Below are 12,093 nucleotides of genomic sequence, written 5' to 3' on the forward strand. Positions count from 1 at the left end.
GGCTTAAACCACTTCACTTTCTTTATCCATATCAGTACTAACTTGTATGATGCATTTAGCATATTTTCCATCTGGAAGGAATCCTGTGCCATGTGCTCTAGAATGGTTCTGCTTGAGCAGGAGGTTGGACAAGATGACCCACTGTGGTCCCTTCTGACCTGACCCAGTTTGTGATTCTGTGATTCAGTGAATCGAATGGCACCTGTTCCTAAACCATGAACCTTTAGTGGCTGACAAATGAAACCAGATATGGAAAATGAAGGGTTGGTTCTATCTGTCTGATTCCTGGTTGCATGTAGAGGCCAAGGGCATCTGACACCATTTATCAGCTCTAGGAGTTCTGATAAAAATGTGACTCAAGCCCACTTTTTACTATTTCCTGAACCCCTACATTCATGCCATAGCCACTTTGTCTGGTCTCATAAATCTACTCTGTTCTCTCCACATCAACAATACTCCATGTTTACAACCAAGACTGCTTTGACAATTATGCTTACTACAGGGAAATACACTTCCTGAGACTAATACTGATTTCTAATTAATATGCAGGATGTTTCTGATTGAAGTTTTATATTTAAATATATTTTGAGTTTACTGTATTTTTGCTAGGTTTATTACTGGTGTTAATGATGGCATACATTTTTTATTTTCCCTTCATTATTCTCTAATACTCAAGAAGTAATGCAGATTGATAATATCTCAGAAAAGACAGTCTAATTTCTCTTTTATGATTGTTAGCCATGAGAGATCAATAAATTTTGTCAGAAAAAAAGTGTCACAGGGAACAAAACTAGTAGAGTAAATAATACACCCAGCTGTTACTAGGCTTTCTCCAAAGATCTTTAAAAATCACAGAAAACATAAAATTAAACTGAAATTACTGGTTCAATTTCACACAACATAAAAATAGCTTTAGTGTGAATAAACAAATCACTCTAAATTAATGATGTTGTTATATTACACTTTGAATGACAGGCATGAAGAAACATAGATTTTTGAAATGAGTACGTGTATAATCAAATCTTCTAAATTATCAAATGCTAACAGTGGACCACATTGATTTATAAATAAATGCACACCATACTATCTGTTCTCATACCTATTTACACCTAATTTCATTGTACATGGAAAGACAGTAAACATTTTAAAAATTCTACCCAAAGATACCCAAATCCAGTTAGTCATTTACTGAAAATTACATACATTATACCATCACTAAATCACTAGGACAACTTGATTGCACAGGAGTAGTCTTGGAGCATGACTATACGACATAATTTTACAATGATTACTTGAGCAGTAATTAATCTAATTTTCTCCCATATACAGATTCTCAGCCTTCAAAAGTATGTACAATCTTCTGTAGAAAGTTTTCAACTCAAACTTCTAAGAAAACTGGTCATAGCTGAAAAAACTATTTAATCCTTTCACTGATTTTTCTCTCAGGTCCACAGTCAAATTACAACAATCAGAGTACCAATTTGTTTTCCCTGTAGAAAATATATATATATATATATATATATGTCATAATAATAATTTCAGCAGTATTAGGTGGAGCTTTAATGTACACAGATTAAATATTCCGCAAAGCAGGTAGTGTGCTAAGTGAGAGACAGAAAACTCTCAAAGCTCAGTCAAAACAGAAAGCAACCTGCTGTTTAGTCAGAAATGGTACCCATGAACGCACATAACAGCACACACAACAGAGTTGCATGCATTCAGGCCTTAGCTGTGTGAAGGAGATGTAGGTGACTGTGAGTAGGCTTGGAAGGGCTTGGAAGGTAGAATTCACATGTGCAGGAACCAGGCCAAATGTACATTGTGAATTATAGAAATGTAAATAGCAGAGGAATGCCCTCTTTGAGTTAGAAAATGAAGATAAAATAAATAAAACTATAGAAATAAAACTATAAATGAGGGGACAAGGAAGAGTAAGAATGACTGTCTTCACATCATTATAAATATTAACTTGCTTCTTGCATGTCATTTCAAACTGAACATATATTATTTACTCTTGTTTCATCTAAGAAAACAGAAAATGCAGATTTATACAATAAAAATCTGCCTTTATTATACACCTTCATATATTTTATGAAATGTAATTCTCTAGGGAGTTAAAAAAATAAGAAAAGATATAAAGCTGCATGCCCTTTCGTGCTGCATCTGTATTACTAAAACATAAATATGAGGTGTTGAACTTTGGGTAGGTTTCTAAGAAATTCTAAAAAATCCAACTGTTAACATCTTACACTTTTATATCAATTTTTAATTGATAATTTAAAACCTTATCATAAGTTTAATATGGTGGAAAATATTACATATCTGTTTATAGTGAACTTCTAGCATGAATAACTTTGTATTTTCTTCCAAAACATTGATAAAGGTGTCTCCATAATCTAATTGCTTTCAAATAGAAGTATTTTCTTGAAATAGTCCTTCATATTGAGTTCAAGATAATTTCTGGCAGTATCATGAATTCCCATAATCAATACAACTGACAGATATTAATAGGAACAATAAATCACTGCTGAGGAATATGATTCATAAAACATTTATGATTTATAAAAGCACATAATATTCTGCCTTTATCTACCTACACTACAGATTAGGGTAAAGGCATTGTTTTTCAGTAAAAGCTACATTATATACAGGCACACAAACAAGTCAACAAAAATCAGAAAGTACTGTGAGTTCTGAAGCAAAGGTACTACCAGAAAGTTACCTTCACATCTGGGGAAATTATAGTTCCAATTTCTGTTGATTCCATGTTGACAAGTGAGAACAGGCTGTCCCCTCAAAACATATCCAGGATAGCATTCAAATGATACTGACTGTCCCACACTGTAATCTGAGTTGACTATATAGCCATTCAAAAAAGGAGGAGGATCAGGGCAATTCTGTAATTCGTAAGCTGTAAGAAAACAGAAGTATTTTTTATTGCTTAATCAGCTCTTAACACAGGAAATGTTAATACATTAACATAAAATCCGTAACGCATTTGAAAATAGGTAAACACTGAAATGTCAAGCTGCAGTACTTGAGAGATTAGCACATAACAAGAAATAAATCAACCCTTTGGACCATACAAAAATGCTTTAATAATGTGCAACAAAGTCATTCATTCCTTAAAACTTTATGAAATACAAGATTTTCACAATCCATTATATTTTAATATATACTAAACAATGTCCAAAAATCACCTTAACTAAAGAAATTAAAAGAACTAATGACTGACTTTAACACAACAGAGTATCATAAAGATCTAAAAAAAATTACAAATAGCTATGAAGGGAAAGGTCCTTCTAGCTGTATCACTATGCAAAAAAATTGCTTTAATGATTAATCATATTTCATGTTGGGTTTTGTGCTTTCCAGGACATTAAATAATTATTAAATCGAATAGATTTAATTCATAAAAATCAAATTGATGAAAATTCAGAAGGATCTTTATTAATAACTTCTACTAAGATATAAAGATAATGTAAGCTGTTCCAGCTGAAGCAATACAAAGACTGTTTTATAATAAGGTTACGCAGAATTTTTTGCAAACAACTTCACGTGGATTGGACAGTAAGTAATTGCCAGTTAAGAATTAAGTGTTAAAAGATGAGTATCCTGGTCTTTCTGAGCACTCAATTTCCAGGTAAGGAATACTTCTCTAAGAAAGTTCAAACAAGAATAATAATAGCAGTGTGCTCTGTAGCCACACGTGTTGTTAAATCCAAGCTCTAAAAATACAGCTTGAGAATATGATGAACATATTCTTGAATGAAGTATCTTGTTACTTTTTTCAAAGTTAACCTTTACAATATGAACATGTTCATCCTAGAAGTGCATATTTATTATTCTGAAATAATTATATTTGAACAAGCAATTTCAGCAAGATTAGGCTAAACATATATTTTAGATATGCTTAAGAACTTACTTAAAGTGAAGTTTGTACTTAACTGTTTCACTGAAGTGTAACTACTGCCAACAGGATTTTTAGTCAGTTCTAATTACAGTTGTGCTGTGCAACATATAGATTTACTTCAGAAAGCCTTCTTCTTTTCCCTAATCCCTTCAGTGAATCTAGAATTCTGTGTTTAGAACATTAGAAAACTGGAAAAAATGTAGAGGTACTAGAAATATTCTGAAATCCTCTAAAAAAGCAGATCCTTTTTCTCTCAAATAACTAAAAATTAAGAAAAGAAATTCAAAACCTAAGAATAAAAATTAATTGGTACTGAAAAGAAATACAAAAATGTTTATTTTCTCTAAATTGTGATTCATTAAATTTTGTTCTAAATCTATTAACAGCTCATTAACTTTTAATGTTATTAATGCTCCTGCTATCATTTGTGTAGTACTAACACAGATAATATTGTTATCATCAACATCTTTATACAAAATAGAGTAGTAGAAAGATGATTTAAGAGTACAAGAATCTTAAGGCTCCTGTTTTAAGACTGAAATATTAAAATATATAGAAATCTATTTAGCAAATTATATTAAAAATAGAATAGAAAAATATTCCAGAAGGTCAGAGGATCTCACAGATTTTTTTTTTTAAGATGTAGCAATGCATGTTTAAAATGCATGCAACAGTTACAACAACAGGGTTTTGAAACAATGACAGTAAGTACTGGAATTTTAAAGTTTGATTGAAGAAGTTTTTGAGGAGATGAATACCATCCTTCCGTATTGTTAACTTGTTACAATATAGTATTCTTATATTAGTTTTGAAAGTACTTAACACAGTCTCAGAATTTTTAAAGGCAGTACTACAAACCAGTTTCAGAGAAAAAAACCCTCTCTCATTGATCTACATAAAAAGGTAACACAGGAACCACTCAGGTGAGAGAGGAAATCCTGACAGATTTGACAGAGGTGTTCCATCGACTAAGGAAGTGATGATTCTGTATATATGTATCAAAAATGATAAAAAGGGAAAGTGATGGGATATTAAAGTATTGAAACTTGGCATGGCAAAAATTATATGGAAAAAGAGGTGGGCATTTTCCTGGTTTATGCTATGGAAGAGTTAATTTCTTCTCATTTTTAAAAAAATTTTTCATGCTCTGCCAGTGAGGGAGAGAACATAGCTGGGATCAGTGACCTGAACTGAGCAAAGGGGTGTTTCATACCATAGAACATCATTCCTGGCATATAAACTTGGAGTAGTTTCCTAGAAGGGTGGCTGATCTGGTTTCAGGAATGGCGGTTCTGGCATCAGTCCGCAGGGAGTGAGGAAGTTGTAGACTATAATGAGGTCTCCCTCAGTCTCCTCCAGGCTGAACAGACCAAGTGACCTCAGCTGCTCCTCATACAGCTTCCCCTCGAGGCCTTCACCATCTTTGTTGCCTTCCTTTGGATGCTCTCTAATAGTTTAATGTCCTTTTTATTTTCTGGCACCCAAACCTGCCCCCAGCACTGGAGGTGAGGCTGTCCCAGTGCAGAGCAGGGGGGACAATCCCCTCCCTTGCCCAGCTGGCCGTGCTGGGCCTGGTGCCCCAGGACAGGGTTGTCCCTCCTGGCTGCCAGGGCACTGCTGGCTCATATCCAACTTCCAATCAGCCAGGGCACCCAGGTCACTTTCTGTGGCACTGCTTTCCAGAATCTCATTCCCCAGCCTGTCTGTACAGCCAGGGTTGGCCCATGCCAGGTGCAGAATCCAGCGCTTTCTCTTGTTGAACTGCTTATGGTTGGTGATTGCTCAATGTTTAATTTGCTGAGGTCTCTCTGCAGGGCCCCTGTGCCTTCAAGGGAGTCAACAGCTCTTCCCGGTTTTCTTTCATCTGCCAGTTTTCTTATTATCCCTTCCAGTCCTGCCTCCAAGGTCACTTACAAATATGTGGGAGAGCACAGGGCCTAAGATGAAGCCCTGTGGGACTCCACTAGTGACAGGTCACACAGTCATTGTCACCCTTTGTGTCTGACCTATGAGCCAGTTGATTATATGATGTATTTATTCAGCTGAATGCTGGACATTTTATCCAGAAGAATCCTCTAAGAAATGGTATCAAGAGCTTTGCTGAAATCCAAGATTACATGAACTGATCTCCCTTGGTTCACTAAGTGGGTTGTCTTGTCTTAAAAGGAAATCAGGTTTGATAAGCAGGACTATCTTCTCATGAAGCTGTGCTGGCTGTGACTAGTGAACTGTATTGTCTTCCTGGTGTTTTTCAACACCTTCCAGAATAAGCTTCTCCAGAATTTTACCAGGCACTTAAGTGAGAATGACAGGCCTTTAGTTTCTGGAGTCCTCCTTCTTGCTGTTCTTGAAAACTGGAACAATGTTCATCAGCTTAAAGTCAGCTGGGACCTCTCCAGACTCCCAGGACTGCTTAAACATTGAGAGAGGTTTTGCAATTACATCAGCCAGTTCTTTGAGAACTCTTGGATTAATCCCATCAAGCCCCAGAGATTTGTAAACAGCATCCCTTACTGTCATTGTGATTGTAAATGAACAAAATAAAGCCTAGCTTTTAAAATTCTAGTTACTCTTTTTTGAGAAATCCATATGCTTTTTGCCTGTTGCATATAAGGCAAACAAAACACATACAGAAATTCTGGGAGTTTGTTTTGTTATTTGTTTTAGTAAGAGAAGAACCTGTGCCTAAAGCAGATCACCATAAATTTGAAGGTCAGTCAGTTAGGGATGAAAGCACTTGCATATGAGCAAAGTAAAACTGTTTGTTTTGCTATTTGTTATTTTAGAAAATAAGGTATAAAATTTTAACATATTCTGCTTGTATTTTTTTGTTATAAATCCTATAGACGACTCATAAATTATTGATCAGGTGACCCATGTGACTATGATATTATGATTTACAGGCCACTGAGGAAATATGTTTCATAGTTTTAGTATAAATATTAATTAAATTCTTCTTTGTTCTTTTGATATGTGCAATAATACCTGATTTAACAGAGCAGTACTCATGACTAATAAATACTGACATCAAATCCCGATGCCACACCTTGCAATAGAAAGCTCTTCTTAGGAGTGTCATGCCAAAGACATGTTTGCTACTGAGCTTTACAAACTGAGCTCTGCATTTCTCTGCAGACAAAAACACTAGTGAAAGCCTGAAAGAAAATGTAAAGGAAGTCCGAGAAAAAGATTTCATTCTAATACTGGCAGCAGTCAAGTACTTGAATTTTAAAATTATCTCATATAGCCACTTGGCATTTATTTGTGCAGATATATTTTCTTCTGATAAGAAAAGATTGTAAGTCACGAAAGAAGTGTAATTCATTCTCTGCTACCTTGTTATGGTTCAAATGTATTTTCCATCTTACATAAACACTAAGGTGACTTATTGGCTTTTCAAGTACCACATACTTCTGTAACATTTAAACATGGAAATTTTAGAGAATAAATGCTATTAGGAGAAAATTGAGCATGCAGTCACACATGCCAAGAGAGCTCACTTAAAACTTTCATTTAAGTTTCTTGTACATTCCTCCAGTATTTTGTGTATAACTAATGACTCAATTAAAAAATCCAGTTCTCAGACTAGACTGGCCCACCATGAGTTTTGTTGGAAAGGCCCTTTAAAGTTGATTTAGTTCCAACTTTCCTGCCATGGGCTTGCACATATTTCAGTAGATGGAATTGCTAACCATCTAACCTGACTTTGAAGACTTTCAGGGATTGGGCATTCACAACTTTTCTTGTTTCAGTGTCTCATCACCCTCATCTTATGTTTCATATGTCCACTCTAGATCTACCATTCTTTCATTTAAAACTGCTGACCCTTATCACTTAAGAAAAAGTCTCTTCTTTTTAAAAAGAACCTCTTAAATACTGAAAGGCCACAATATGGACTTCCTGAAACCATTTCATTTAGGCTGAACTCCAGTTCCCAACTCTCTCAGACTTTCTCCACAGAAGAGGTGCTCCAGCCTGCTGTTTACTTTGAAGTCTTCCTTTCGACCCACTTTAACAGAGCCGTGCATCTCTCGTGCTTGAAGCACCACAGTAGAATGCAGCACTCCAGGTGGGGCCTCAAGAGAGCAAAGCAGAGGGAGAATCAACTCCTTTGACCTACTGGCCATGCCTCTCTTTATGAAAGCCCAGGATGCAGATTGCTGCATAAGGATAAGACTGGCAATCTGGAACTTCAATTCATGGCTGTAGACACCAAAGAACATAATTTTTACAGATGTCACGACTCAGGACTAGAATCAGGAAACATCACTTAATGATTTAGAAAATATTTTTCTACAAGGCCCTCAAATGATTTTCTTTTATTTCCTTTAGCATTCCTGCCATAGGACATAATTTAAAACCATTTTACAAATACAGTATCTTTTCAACAATTCCTTTTTCATTCCATGATTCCTATGACTCAGAAGTTCCATCATAATCATCTTTTTTCCAGATAAAGGCCATCAGATTTAACATGTTTAAATAATGTTTTGTATGTGCCTGAGTGTTGTGGAAGAAAGGGAAGGCAATTAGAACTTTTTTCTGTGTATTTTCTGCAACATATTTCTCAAATTCTCAAATATATGAGAGTAAGATTCTTACTTCATATTCAGCTTTATCTTACACTGAAATTCAGAGCAGACTGGAAACAGTCTTAAAGTTCCAATAATAGGAACTAGGACTTCCACAGAAAAATAATAGAAAATCAAAAATTTAATCTCTTTCCCTTAAAGAAGCTCTAGTCCTAAAGGGAAATATATGTGGAAGAAAAAAGATTTTCCAGAAATATTCAAAGCTGGAGTAACATTAATATGGACAGCAATTAAAATTCACAAATATGTCTTATGATCCACTAGACTAGCTGTGGTTTTTTCTCTGCACTAAATTCTGTTATGAATCTCTCAAAGGTCATAAAAGTTATTTATTTTTTCTGACCTGGAATAACAGCTTGACAATCAAACTTTCATGACTGCTCTTCTCAGACCCTGGTGTATAGAGACTGTTTATATCTCAGATATTGAGATTAGATATATATGGGGGTCTCAGAACCTCAAGATCACCAGTCAAATCAGATATAGAAACATTCTTCTAAGTATTTGTGGTTGTTTCCTCTCTTTGCTGTTTTAGATAGTTGGCAAAACCACAACACTTATAACAAGAGACAGTCTTTCTCAATGAATCTCTTTTTTAACAAAATAGTACAACAGTAATTTCAACAGTAGAAAAAATGTAATTAACCTTAAATGTAACTCTTTAAAAACTCAGGCACTTTTAAAGTCCTTTTATTATCTTGAGAAAAAGAAAATCCAACTTCTTCCAGTAGTTCAACATGCAATCACTATAAATTTCCTTCTTGCTATGAGTGAAACAAATGGTTCCACAACACACAAAAAATCAGCAATCCATCTTTAACATAATGGAATATCCACCATTCCCTATGCATTGCAATTGCAAAGCTGAAGGGAAAAGAGAACATCAAAATATCAGAGCATAAAACAATAAGGATCTGATCAGCTATGGTACTGAGAGATGTAATTTCCCCAGGGTTCTGCTAAGGAGACAAAGCTTTTTAATGCATTCAGAAATACATAGTACCTAAGTGATTTAGGTTATATTTTCAAATCTGTGCTGTGAGAATTCACAGGCTTAAGGACCAGCACTAGATCCCTACAAATACGAGTAGAAAATATTTTACAGTTCTCAGTGTGTATTCACATTTCTTCACCCCAAAAATAATGTGTTCAGAGTACAATCCTAAATCATATTAAGATTCAGTCTCATAAACATTTTTCTGCCTTCAGAAAATCAGTAGAAAAATTGAGGAATAGCATTGTTAGTTCCACTAACAATTCACTCTACAATATTCATATTCCTTGCTTTCCTATGAGATGAGGGATTATCAAAAACCCTTGTCCTTCATAAAAAGCTAATATCTCCAGAAAACTTCATTTTTTTTAAGAGTATGCAAGCTTGATTGAATAAGCATAGCCATCAACCATCTCCCTTTATTTTTAGATTGGTATCTATAAAGAAGTTATTTACCTGGCAAAAAATCCCATGTCTGCTCCCCTATTGCCCTTATGTATTGTATTCTGGTTAGCAATTATTTTCACCTAAAAAATCAGTCCTTGAATTGAACTGAGTTTAGCACCATACAGCAAAACCCCTGAATTTTAATCTTAAATCCCTTTTAATGTAATTTGAATACAGCAGATCAGATTAGAGTTGAGGTATGTAAGTTTGTGGGCACTCCTAATATGCAACACATTCACTGAGACAACTAGAATGGATTTGGCAAATGTGACTGTAAATCTGGATTCTTTTTGCCTACTCTTCTTTTTTTTTTTTTTGTTTAAGGGTAAATTAAATTAATTTCACTATTTGAAAAGCAATGCTTCTTCTATTTATAATTTTTTTATTCTGTTTTTTTCACCAATTATTGTATATTAGGACATCCTACAATAAGATAATTTAGAAGCAGTCTGAAAAAAAAGTCATGTGGTTAAATGTATAAAGTTGTCAGAAGCTCAGCTCCATTTGCTTTGCTTTGTAAATTCAATTTTAAAAATCACAAAAGTGGACAACATAACTGTGTGAGCATCAATAGGACTAAAAAAAAATTCTCAGCTTTCCATATATAACAGTATTCCTTTTTCCCATAAGAAGATTTTGAATGTGACACCCATAACAAACTCTCATATTTTATTTCCCTCCCACATTTATATTCCATGAATAACAGTTAGGGAAGATATTGTCTATTAAATTCAGTTGTGACACAGATTATTCTGACTAGGTAGCCAGCAAGCTCGACTGAGTTGGTATCTGTGGAGTAATGCTGCATCTTTCTTCTCAACAAGGGCTTTATTTCAGAAGAGTGAAATTTCACTGAAATTGGCCAATGGTTTCAAAGTTGCATAACAAAGGTACAGGGTTGACAGCCAGACAATGAAACAATGCTGAATTCCATCATCCAAACAAATCAGGCTAAGACTTTTATGGCATTTGATTTACTGAAAGGAAAAAAAAAAAAAGAAAACCACTTCTAATAAAGAAGAAAGGAGAAGGAAAAGAGTAACATTAGAGTAAGTACTGTTTTTCAAGTCAAATTGCAGCAACTGCAGATAGTCAAAAAGGAAGAGACAGTAATTGAGAAATATAACATTAAAAAGAGTAGGAAAATCCAGAGATAATCCACCAGAAAACACAATTAAGTATCAAGGGCAACAGATGTGGAACAGGAAAAGAAAAGTCAGCTATCAAAACCAGCATATTTGTATGATAAAAAATAAAGCAGACAATAAAATTGCTCAGTTGTAAACCACTGGGATTTTCTTTCAGAGGACATAGATAAGAGATACATCTTCGAGAATTATTATAAAAATAATTAAAATTTAATTTTTCCTTTCTAACTGTAAAGATCATTGTGCTAGTTCATACTTACCTTGGTATGTCAGCTTGAATCCTTGCCTGTTTTCTGAGTGATCACTATAAAAATGGACAAGTGTTTCATGAGTGGTACTTAGCAAGGATGATGGGAGTTCCATTCCACTAAACTGGCCGATCATAGAACTGGTGTGATGAGGCCCATTCTGAATTTCAAGGAAATCATGATTTGCCTCAGTGGAAAAATTTAGAAACTGAATGTGTGCACCTGTAGCATTGAGAAAGGAAGAAAAATTTTATAACTCGTGTTGCTTAATAGTAAAGCATGTAAATAAAAAAGAAATTATAATAGTTGTTATAGGCACTATATTTATATTTTAGTCACTATTCAAAGTGGGATGCTTAAGTTAAAGAAATAGCGATTAAGTATTACCAGAGTTGGAATTTCTAATTTTTTTTGGTTACTGATAAATATATAACTACACATGAAGTGACAAATGAAAGTAAGCCATAAAGTCACAAAGAGAACACCAGGCATTTTTTGTATTCCTAAACCAATTAACAGCAAGACTCAATGGTGGGGCAAATCACAAATCCTGCTGTGCCAAAGCATGGCCGAGACTGCCATCCCAAGTGCCATCCTCACAGAGACTCAGGATCAGCTAGGCAGCCAAGAAGGTTACTAACAGAGCGACCTTTCTGAGGCAGTTTACCTACGTAGTTCCAGCTATCTACTCCACCTTGGTTTTCCTCCAGTTCCAGGTCATCTGGATTTGTCTCCTTTTCCCTCTAGTTTG

At 34.7% G+C, this 12,093-nt stretch overlaps 1 protein-coding gene across 1 annotated transcript in view; it reads right to left on the reverse strand.

The window, feature by feature from the left end:
- The window catches only part of CSMD1 (CUB and Sushi multiple domains 1), a 240,209-nt gene that overhangs the window by 105,465 nt on the left and 122,651 nt on the right, over nucleotides 1–12,093 (reverse strand). Inside the window, exons 26-27 of the mRNA XM_066314261.1 lie at nucleotides 11,355–11,564; nucleotides 2,723–2,911 (exon numbers count right to left, since the gene is read on the reverse strand). Coding sequence (XP_066170358.1) covers nucleotides 2,723–2,911; nucleotides 11,355–11,564 — 399 coding nt within the window. The remainder of the gene's footprint in view (nucleotides 1–2,722; nucleotides 2,912–11,354; nucleotides 11,565–12,093) is intronic.

The sequence above is a fragment of the Sylvia atricapilla genome, chromosome 3 (assembly GCF_009819655.1).
Source record: "Sylvia atricapilla isolate bSylAtr1 chromosome 3, bSylAtr1.pri, whole genome shotgun sequence".
Taxonomy (NCBI): Eukaryota; Metazoa; Chordata; class Aves; order Passeriformes; family Sylviidae; genus Sylvia; species Sylvia atricapilla.